Here is a 12,282-nt window from a genome sequence, read left to right on the forward strand (position 1 = left end):
TATAAGAACTCAAGGTACACGCTAAGAAGGGCAATAACTAGAAAACAGTAATGAATGAGTTGGAGCTCAGCGACTGTGACTCCCGTTGTCTATGGAAAGGACTGCATGCGATCACAGACTACAAAGCGACGCCAGTTCTTACGGACAGCCCCGCCTCTATTCCAGATGAGCTATATAAATTCTATGCTTGTTTTGAGTCTCGTGACTTTAACCCAGTGGATGAAGGTGTGCTTCCAGTAGGAGGAGACATCTAACTGGTGTCGGAGGCTGAGGTCAGCAAAACGTTTAAAACGGCTTAAAATTCACAAAGCTGATGGCATCCTGCCTTGTGTCCTTAAGACCTGCGCCACTCAGCTGTCTCATGTCTACACTGACATCTTCAACTTGTCCCTGTCCTGATGCACTGTGCCTTTGCGTTTCAAAAAGACAATGATTGTGTCAGTGCCCAAGACTCCGACCCATGGCCCTAACCTCTGTGGTGATGAAGTGCCTGGAGAGACTGGTTGTAGCCTACATCACTACACCTCCCTGCTTTCCTGGACCAACTATAGTTTGCATACAAGCACAACAGATCTGTGGATGAAGCCATCTCCATCACCTTGCATACTGTCCTAGTTCTCCTGTACAAGACAAACACCTGTCAGGATGCTGTTCATTGACTACAGCTCTGCCTTTAACACTAGAAGCGCCGCGCCGTTCTGACCCACTTATACCTAGAAGCGCCGCGCCCCGGTCATTTGACCGCTTTGACGACCTACTAGAAGCGCCGTGCTGTTGTGAACTACTTAAAGCGCGGCGAGGCGGTCAAAAGACCGCTGAGTCCTTAGACTGGGAGGCTGTTACTTACACAAAATGATCGCTAGATGGCGCTTCGTGCACGAATCAAATCGTTTGGTCATAAATTCAGTTTGCACTAGTATCATTCGTGTCAGACCGTGTTGTTGATAGTCTGTGGTTGTTTCATTATGACATACAGCACGTTCGAGTTATCTGTTCATTTAGTTGTGTTGATTTGTGTTGTTTGAGGTAAAAACTCTGGAAGAGTTCTTGAACAAACCTTAAGCAAACTTGACTTTCAACTAAAATGCTCTAAAAGTGAATGGGTAAAAGTCAATTCACTCCCCAAATTCACTTCTATTCATTTAATAGGTAGCCTATCTGTTTGCGCCGCCGAAAATGAACAGTCTGCCGACAATGAACAGTCTGGTTTCAATTACACAGTAGCCAGGATTTCAGGCCGCATTTTACAGGCTACCGTGGCTACTTTCTAAAACATTTTTTATTCATTTAGTCAGAAGCATCTTATAGGGTCTAGCTACATCGGAAGGAGGGAGATAGAGAGCTATGCTGAGCAGAAAGATATTCTCCGTTTTGTGAATGTGTATGATATGTTTGCGATGTCTGCTGAAAAAAGGCTATGGGCTTATTGTTTCTACAATTTAAGCTAACGTCTACGTGAATTCGAGATCCAGCATTGAGATACACATTTTAACTGAATTGTAGAGGAGAACTGTAGCCCACTGGTTAGAGCTACGGTCTCATATCCACAGGATTGCTGGTTCACACAACTACACGCACGCTGGCGAATTCGAACATTCTGAAACGCGCATATGCGATGAAACATGATTGCGCATTCTTCCACGAGTTGCCTAAATAGCCATGCCTACAGCCTAGCCTATGCACAGAGAGAGGCGGTGGGGGTGGGGAGGCAGTTAATTGTCCTCGATGCGCGGTGATGTCTGTAGTAGCCTAGCCTAGACGAGAGTATGGGGGAGGGGGAATGATGGGTTTCAAATAGGCTATGTTGCAATGGATAGTGTTATGTATAGACCCCGAAGCCATTTGCTTTGAGAATAACGGCTGGCTGATGAAGTAGTTGGCTGGCTAGCTGGCCCAGCCAAAACCTAAATGAGGCTGCAGCCGCCAACGTTTTCATGACTGATCATGGCTTTAGTTGCCACTTCATGTCTACAGATGTCTATATTGTACTAGATCTCAACACACAATGTTATTGTATTGTTTTGGACAACGTTCTGCACGTTTCACTTCAATGTAGACTGCATGCGTTGTGAACAGGAAAGGAAACAGTGGAAGTCGCATCACTTCTGTTTTGTTCTGTAATACCTCTATAATATCCTTTAGCCGCTATAGTATTTCTATAGCAATCTTGTAGTACTTCTGTAGTATGTCCCAATTTACTATAGTATTCCTATAAGATTCCTATAAGATTCCTACAATATTTAGTCCCAAAATACTATAAGATTCCTATAGTAGCCTACTCGTAAGGGCTATAACCTATCGCGTTCAATGTTGTAAATCCGTCTGTTCCAGAATATTTGGTTCATATCATCAATCTTTGGTTTTGGTGTTTGTGCAACCTGGCCCTGGAGATTTAATAAAAGTCTGACTAGCCCTACGTAGGAATTAGGAAAGTATGTAAGGCGAGATCAAGATTAGGCTACGTTGATTGCTTCTTTCCCCCATGTCAACTCACTGTGAGTTCTATATCGTAGCAACGAGCACAATACTGATGTGGTGTGTCCAGTGGGAAAATCTCATGTAGCCTAATTTCTAGGCTCTATGATATAATTATTTTTAGATGCAAAAAGTCTAACTGGCTTAGTCAAAGTTTGTCAGATGGCGGCTCAATTTGGCTAGTATTGTGATTCATCCGTTTATTTCAGATAGTTTGTTATGAAAAACCATTTACAAAAAATAATTGTTCGTCGACGTTGAAAAACAGTCTGCGAATTCAGTCTATGTAAGCTAAATTTTTTAGCTCGTGTCAAGCTGCGAACTCGGGTCTCCTGCGTAGCAGTCGAGAGATTTAACGTTGCGCCACTGAATGAATGCATCGCAGTTCTTTAAAAATATACTTGTTTATCCAGCAAATAGGCTATGTAAGAAAATGCTTATTAGTCTGAGCTTTAAAAGATAGCCTACAAATAGAAGATAAGATACAACTATGAATGTAGGCTACGTAGGCATACGCGCATACTACGTACATAAATAGGCTTCGACGAATTTCAGCTGAAAATATTTTTTACACACGTAGGCCTGACTAATAGAACAACGTCGCAGAACAACGTTTTCAAAACAAACTCGCATTTTACCACTGTAAATCGCCTCCATAGACTATGCCATGTAAATGAAAAATAGTTATTACAATAAATCACATATAATACATACAGTATTGCACATATATAAACTATATGTTTTATGGTAAAATATTATTCTCATGCCCGACTGACAGGAAACCCTTGCGACATCTGCTGTGAGAAAAGAGAATAGCAGCCTGGACAAACATGGCCGAACGCGAGACAACATAGTGTTGTCACATAAGTGAGCGCAAAATAGCTCTAAACTAGCTTGTACCGGTGTGCTTTTGGTCATGTAAAAATTCTGGGTGACAAAACACGCATATTTAGGAAAAGTCGTGAACGTAGGGTACTGGAATTGAATCGAGTGAAAATATTTTTTTTTTTTTTGTAATCACTGCGGTCAAATGACCGCAGCCCGGCCGTTCTAGGTATATCTAGGTCAAACCTACACGGCGCTTCTAGTAATACGCGTCAGCGGTCAAATGACCGGTGCTTGGCGCTTCTAGTGTTAACACTGTTGTGCCATCAAGAGACCTGGGTCTGAGCAGCCTCCACACGCTGTCAGAGGAGGACTGAGTCCATCATCAAGGATGCCAGCCACCCAGCTCACTCCCTATTCTCTCTTCTTCCCTCTGGTGCTACCAGAGCATGCACACGCGCACACACACACACACACACACACACACACACACACACACACACACACACACACACACACACACACACACATAGAAATAGAAACAGAGTAAGCAGCAAACACAGTGAGTGTGCATGCCAGTGTGTGTGTGTGTGTGTAGGGGGGGGGGGGATCTACTTAATAAGGAACACACACACACAAACACACACACACACACAAACACTAGAGCCCACACTGACACACACACACACACACAAACACACACACACACACACACACACACACACACACACGCAAACACTAGAGCCCACACACACACACACACACACACACACACACACACACACACACACACACACACACACACACACACACACACACACACACACACACACACACACACACACACACACACACTTGCTTGCGGTCTTATGTATGTACAGTAGAGTTGTCTTACATATTTTAGTTGGCTGTATGATGTGTGCATGTATGTATAATATGGCTATGTGTGGTACTGTACAGTCTTGTATTGTCCCATATAGCGTTGTCTCTCCTGCTCCTACTCCTCTTATTTATTGCCCCACTACTGCCCCCCTGTGTTTATTTACCCTTTTTGTCCTTGTACTACTGCAACTGTGGCATTAGAATTCCATTGTACTGCAAAGTATATGCAACAGTACATCTTCAAACTTAAAACAAACACACTGATACACAAACAGGAAAACACACACGCGCACACACACACGCAAATGCACAGAAAAACACAGCCATGCACGTACGCAGCATGCACACACACGCTGCACACTCTCACAATCACAAATACTCTCACTCAACAGACACAAATACACAGGAAAACCCACACACACTCACAGAGACAAAGTCATTAAAGCACCTATTGACATATGTGATTCTCATGACTGTGAGATCAGGTCAAATGTTACCAGACATCAGAAACTTTATCAGTTATATGGCTATAACAACATGGGGCAGGACTAAATTGTTGGAGCAAAAGGCAAACAGTATTCAGAGTCAGGCTCTTCAGTTGTTCACTACCAGCTGTATGAACTGGGAGAAGACTTGATGATGACAGGACTTTGCATTCACTGGCATGAAGCTCTGCAGGTAGCACAGAGGAGCAGGAAACCCACAGGATAGTTTATTAGCCATGATAGTCCAGCACCCAAGAGTCTAACTGGACATCGCTACCTTGTAGTGGTTAACAGGTAGAGATTGGCAAACAATGAAGAAATGTATTTTCATATTGGGCACCAGACACAGACAGACTGACAGACGTCATCTCTGTATTCAACAGCATCATCCAGGCCCTGCTACAGGACAAGCTCTCCCAGCTGAGTGTGCCTGACTCCACCTGCAGATGGATCACAGACTTCCTGTCTGACAGGAAGCAGCAGGAGAAACTGGGAAAGCCCACCTCCAACCCGCTAACCATCAGCAGTGGTTCCCCACAAGGCTGTGTTCTCTCCCCTCTACTCTTCTCCCTTGTGGACTTCAGGAAGAGCCCAGCCTCACCTGCCCCCATCACCCTGTCTGGCTCCCCAGTTAGCACAGTGGAGTCCTTCTGCTTCCTGGGCACCAGAATCACCCAGGACCTGACATGGGAGCTGAACATGAGCTCCAGAACAAAGAAGGCTCAGCAGAGGATGTTCAACCTGCCAAAGCACATGATGGTGTACTTTTACACTGCCATCATGAAGTCCATCCTAACCTGCTCTATCACTACCTGGTGCGCTGAATCCACTGCCACACACACACACACACACACACACACACAAATACACACACACGGGGGTACACACACACACAGGGGCACAAACACGGGGGCACGCACATACAGACACACACACACACACACACACACAGGGCCACACACACACACGCACAGAGAGGGACACACACACACACACACACATACACACAGAGGCACACACATACACACGCACACACAGGGGCACAAACACACACACACACACACACACACACACACACACACACACACACACACACACACAGGGGCATACACACACAAACAGGGGCACACACACATACACACACACATAGGGGCATACTGTACACACACAGACAGGGGCGCAAACACACACACACACACACACACACACACACACACACACACACACACACACAGCACGGCATCCACTGCCAACGATAAGAGCAGACTGCAGCATATCATGTGTTGTATTGAGAGGATGATTGACTGTGATCTGCCATCACTCCATGACCTGCATGACTCCAGGACCCTGAGGTCATCCCTTAGTTCTGCTGCTACAAGCCTATAGGCTGCCAGGGGCCTCTCATGTGTCATGCTGTACAAGTTCTCCTTCCTCCTGTCTCTGCCATCTCTCTGATGTTTGGATACTGCAACATGCCAACATGTCAATCTGTTTTACTCGTCTCTGTTCTCTCTCCCTACAGTAAGACAATGGCTTAAACTGCTCTCCACCATTAGAACTTATACACTACCCACTAGTCTGGTGTTACTTTTAATTTAAAACATATACTACATGAGTTTCAATAGTACTGTAGCTGGAATCAAAATTAAAAAAATAAAGGCATTCGTAATAATATTTTCCCATTGAAATAATAATTAATTAATTATCCAATAATTGAAACTTTGTTGCTTTTTCTATCCTCCAATTCTGTTATTTTCTTCCACTTTAACGTGAGACTCTCCACATGTTAATCTGTCTCTGTTCTCAGGGGCCTCTCATGTGTCATGCCGTACTTGTTCTCCTTCTTTCTTTGTCTGCCATCTCTCTGATGTCTGGCTACTGTAACATGCCAACATGTCAATCTGTCTCTGTTCTCTCTCTGTCACTATGATCCAGTGTGTTTCTGCAGGACGCCACAGACCCCCACACATGCTCTAAAGGCCTTTCACATGCAGTGGTGGCCTACGCCACAGTGACATAGCTGCTCAATAAAGAACACTTCAACACCATTAGCATAACAGTACAACACTCAACAGTAGATCAACACTTACATTTTCTCAGTTCTCCACGGGCATGTCTTTAAAGGAGAGAGAAAGAGAGAGAGAGAGAGAGAGAGAACATTAGCGCTCCATTCTGTAATCGTTAGAGGAATGTGAAATGTTCTTATTTTACAAGTTTTAGAATAAAATAAATCTATTCATGTTGTAGCAGAAGTAAATTCTACCATCATTAGTAGATACTAGTCTTCACCAACTTGAATGTTTTAAATGGCTACACAATGGCCTACTGGTTAGGGCCTCGGGCTTGTAACCGAAGGGTTGCCGGTTCAATCCCCTAACAGTCCATGGCTGAAGTGCCCTTGATCAAGGCACCTAACTGCTCCCCGAGCGCCACTGGTTGGGCAGGCAGCTCACTGCTCTGGGTTAGTGTGTGATTCACCTCACTGTGTGTTCACTCTGTGCTGTGTGTGTTCACTAATTCAGTTAAATTGGGTTAAATGCAGAGAAACGAATTTCCCCCACGGGATCAAAAAAGTATTCTATTCTTGTTAGAGCAATAAGAGCAATAGGCCACACAAAGCCTTGTTGTCAGTGACTTAGCAGGCGCAGATGGTGAATGTTTTCAGAGTACATCATAGACCCCATTAGTCATCTAACTCTAAACAATGAGACTGATGAAATTGCATAAACACACTCCTCACCCACTGCACAGCACTCTGTGCTGTATGTATTCACTAATTCGTTTAAATCTATCTATTAAAGCAAGGAACGTCTGTCTGTGTGTCACTCTGTCTGTCTGTCTGTCTGTGTGTTCCACGCATAACTCTCGAACCGCTCATCCGACTGACCTAAAATTTGACATAAGTCTTACTAATGACATGCGTGAGTGCAGTGCAAAGTTTGGTCGTTTTTGGACAAAAAATGATATCGTTAAATTAAGCAAACTAAAATTCTACCGCTCTCTATAGCCACTCCCCTTCTCACTGTCACTTAGGCTACTCCAGCATAGAAAAAAAACAGCATAGGTAAAAAAACAGCCAAGCGGGCACTCATGTTGGTAAGCATGGCTGTACTCTACATCAACAACCGGTTGATGATTCGTTGATCTTGGATAAACGTTGATCTCGGATAAGCGTGGTGAGTCCGACACACATGCACCCATGTTGGTAAGCAGGCTTTAGCATATGAAACGTAACGTTGCATGCCTATTCCACATCAACAACCGCGGTTGATGAGGGAAATAAACTTTAGCCTACTCTATGAACGGTTGTCACGTTGCAACTTTGAATAGAACACAACACTCAATGCATCCAACATGTCAAAACACTCACGTTTGGGAATGACTGTCCCTTGCATAGATGTCGCATAAATCCATAAATCCCTCTGACACATCACAACTTCACATGTGAACCGACAGCCCCGCACAGGCCAGATGTGCTTCCCGAGTGAACATTTGCCCTCATAGCAAGGCAATTCTACTCGGTTAAGACACACAAACTCACTGCACATAGCTACGCAGTGTACTGTTGTCTGCATTCCGGTAGGCTACAACAGACACCTACAAGACACGTAACATTCTACATTTGGAATCCGTATAAGTTCACTGCTGTGGTCACACAAAATATCATTAAACATTTCCATATTATTTGTTTAGCAACTAGCCTACAAAACATTTTTCCTTATATTGTTTTGTTTCCTGCAGATTTAGCATACAATATAAAATATAGCATATAGCAAATAGCAAACAATTGGTACCTAGGCTACTTTCTTGAAGAATTTCACAGGACAATATTTCCATATCCATTTAATATTTGCATTCCCTGTGATGTTCATCTACAGTAAGCACCTGTTGCTGACATGCATTGAAACTTCATGAAACCTTTCTACATTATTATTTAGCTTATTTATGGCTTATCTTCTATCTATCTATCTATCTATCTATCTATCTTCTATCTTCTTCTTCTATCTATCTATCTATCTATCTATCTATCTATTAATATTAATGCAAGGAACGTCTGTCTGTGTGTCACTCTGTCTGTCTGTGTGTTCCACGCATAACTCTCAAACCACTCATCCAACTGACCTAAAATTTGACACATGTATTGCTAATGACATGCGTGAGTGCAGTGCAAAGTTTGGTCATGTTCGGACAAAACATGACAAAGATATCGTTAAATTAAACAAAATACAACTCTGCCGCAATCCCACAATTCTACCGCTCTCTGCACTAGCCACTCCCCCTCACTCTCACTTACTCCAGCATAGAAACAAAAGAGCCCATTTCGCTGACAAACTCCGTGTTCATGGAAATTACGTTGTCTCACGTAAACAACAGACCGTTTCAAGATTGTTCATGTTGGATAAACATGCTGAGTCCGACACACATGCACCCATGTTGGTAAGCAGGCTGTTAAAGTCACGTAACGTTGCATAGGCTACTCATCAACAACCGCGGTTGCCTTGCGCTTCATAGCACTGGCATGGCCATGGCATAGACGGGCCATGCATGCGGTTAGCTTTAGGCTATCATTTCCCAACAACAGCAAAAACGCACGGGTATGTAATGTGTCTAATAGCCATTAGCTGCAACTCAAACGCCTTTCCCCTTCACTTTTTTATTACCTTGCAAAGAGTAAAAAGCTCTAACAGCACGGGCCTGATTCTCATCACCAATCTAACATGATCTACCTGCATCAACGTCATTGGGCAACACGTTTCTTGGAAAACATTGTTTGCACGGGCACTGCACTAGTTGAGTTAAATGCAGAGAAACGAATTTCACTCACGGGATCAAAAAAGTATATATTCTATTCTATTCTATTCTTTCCATTGACCCTAACATAATTATAAACTACAGGTTGTGATAGCCTATGCGAAGATCAATTTGAGTGTGGAAATACTGTAGGCTACTCAAAAACGTTTATTTAGAGTAAAGTGCAGCTGCACAGTTCAGGAGATGCCGACAGTAGGCTACATCCTCCTCCTTCTGAACTAACTGACGTTGGCACGCCTGTAAAATTCTCACCACGTCCACGGTTCAAATGAATAGCCGGAACCATGCACGGTTGACATGCACTTTCACACTCACCAGCCTGTTCCATTGCATGTGATCTTGACGTCTGGGGAGGGTACTAGAAAGATATGTAGCCTTGTGTCTCTAGCACCCAAGTCGCAAGAAAGCATTCTATCATGGGTGCGCTCTTAACTTTGAGAAACAGCACATATCTAAAGACACTGTTTAAAAACCTGAGGGGGAAAAAAAGGAAAGTCAAACACAAACCTCAATGTCTGCAGCTTGCAGCTGACGTCACCTTTCAGTGCACTAAGAAGCTGAATTCCAGTGATGTTTATGTGATTGTCACTCAGGTCCAGTTCTGTCAGGGAGACCATGTGCTGCACAGCAGAGGCTACAACCTCACAGGATTCCTCTGTCAGTTTACAACCAGCAAGTCTGCATAGAGTGACAAAGACAAGAGTGCAAAAGGCAGATAAGAATGATGTACAGTAATTTCCTTTAATCACTTGTATAATCGCAATGTTGTTCAAGTCCATATCAAATCATAAATATACTAGGATTGGAATGAGCAATATACAGTAGACTTAAAACTATACCACAATATGTCATGAATGATGGGCCATTTTTGACAATATTCATGATGGTATGGAAATAGTGCTATTCACCAAAGTCATGTCAGCTTACGGTCTTGACAGAGCAGTGCTTAAAACCTGATCCTGACCATCATCAGCATTATCTGACTGGGCGTACTCACACTACGCCATCCATACTGTACACTAGTGCATTTGACCCCTAAAGTCCGGTTTGTTTGACCGTTTGATCGCTCCGCACCGTACCTCAGCACAGTACGCTTATCCAAGACCCGGTCCGCTTGAGGAGGTGGACTCGGACACGGTACGGTCGGGCTTATGATCGCGCCTATGCAAAGATTCTAGCAGGTTAACTGTTCTTGGGTACAGTTTGATAGTATGCAGGGCGAGTGCAGACCAAGAGAACAGTACTCCGACACGGTACAAGTAAAGCGTGCCCAGTGTGAGTACACCCTTAGTCTACTTAGGCATTATAGGTATGATAAGGTGCTAGCGTGTTGAAGAGCCTCTTCAACACGCTAGCACCTTATCATACCTATAATGCCTTTACTGTGTAGCAAATAAACAGCCCATATCTAAATGACACACTTCATGTACAAGATTAAAACCAAAAGAAAGTCAAAACTCACCAGTTTACAGTGGGAATGACTTATCCCAGCACTCACAAGCTGAATTCCAGTGATGCTCATGTGACTGTCATTGAATAATTATCATTGTATGTCTACATTATATAGTTTCACTCAGCACACCAGGAACATAACAAACAAGAGAAATTCTGAATAATATAAGTTGATGCTGAGGAGATTCTGTGCATTCTTGACATTAATTAATTTGGCCTTCAACAGGAGCCTCCTTACCAAAGCATCTGAGTATTTTGGTGTAGCAATTAGCAAACAAACACAGCCCATCACTCAGTCAGGGCGACTTCTCCCTGCACTCAGAAACTGAACTGCGGTGATATTCATGTCTACTCAGGTGCAGTTCTAAGAGGGACACCATGTGCTGCACAGCAGAGGCTACAACCTCACAGGGTCCCTCTGACCGTTTACAACCAGCAAGTCTGCACATACAGTCGCAGAGGAAAGAAGTGTAGGCAGCAAGTTTCAAAACTGTTATGTTAAGGAATTGCAGACCACACGCTCTGACAAGATGCTGAGATACTTCTACATATGCTGTATCATCTGCAGTGCTTGTTTGCCTCACCTGTAACGCACGACGGCAGTGGCTCAGGAGGTGGGGGAGTCGTCCAGTAACTTTACTCCTCCTGACCCTGTCAAGGTGTCCTTGAGCAAGACACCTAACCCCACGTCATCAGCGTGTGAATGTGTGTAATAGGTGAATGTGAGGGCATGATAATGAAAAGCACTTTGGGTGTTCGCAGAAGCTGATAAAAGCACTATTATATAAATGCAGTCCATTGACCATTTTACCATTTGCATTGGGTCATTTCCTGATTGTTTTTAAATGTGTTTTATAAATAAAGTAACTGGATTTGATCGGTCTGTATGTCATGCAGCAATCTGAGGTGGATAAAGATTATTATCATTAACCAATAAGGAGCATCCAGCTTTCCTGTTAGTTCATGACCAGCAGGTTGGTGTCCCTTCTGTCTCACTGTCACTTTCAAGGGCTAAACGCCAGATGATAAGGACAGTGTGCAAATGAGTTGTAGACATTGCCCAGCTTACCTGTAAATGCACTAATCCACTAACCATACCAACCTCAGCGCTTAACTGTGTGGATGCTCTAGATGCTACAGTTTATGCTATCCTACTTCCTTCTACTACCATCTTCTTGATTACACTCTGGCTGGTGCTTAAACTCCTGCACTCTCATCCTCTGGTTGTCTTGTGGCGTTTGTAAAAGCAGTATTTATTGTCACCCTACGGCCTCCTTTTTACCATGTAGCTTCAATGATAGACACTAGAGATTGGCATGGTGTTTTTTTTCAGTTAGCCTATTAGCTGGTT

At 43.6% G+C, this 12,282-nt stretch overlaps 1 protein-coding gene across 1 annotated transcript in view; it reads right to left on the minus strand.

Annotated features, from left to right (window-relative positions):
• LOC134086980 (NACHT, LRR and PYD domains-containing protein 12-like) overlaps window positions 1-12,282 on the minus strand; it is a 63,837-nt gene that overhangs the window by 3,135 nt on the left and 48,420 nt on the right. Inside the window, exons 13-14 of the mRNA XM_062540182.1 lie at window positions 9,987-10,157; window positions 6,758-6,783 (exon numbers count right to left, since the gene is read on the minus strand). Coding sequence (XP_062396166.1) covers window positions 6,758-6,783; window positions 9,987-10,157 — 197 coding nt within the window. The remainder of the gene's footprint in view (window positions 1-6,757; window positions 6,784-9,986; window positions 10,158-12,282) is intronic.

The sequence above is a fragment of the Sardina pilchardus genome, chromosome 1 (genome assembly GCF_963854185.1).
Source record: "Sardina pilchardus chromosome 1, fSarPil1.1, whole genome shotgun sequence".
Classification (NCBI taxonomy): domain Eukaryota; kingdom Metazoa; phylum Chordata; class Actinopteri; order Clupeiformes; family Clupeidae; genus Sardina; species Sardina pilchardus.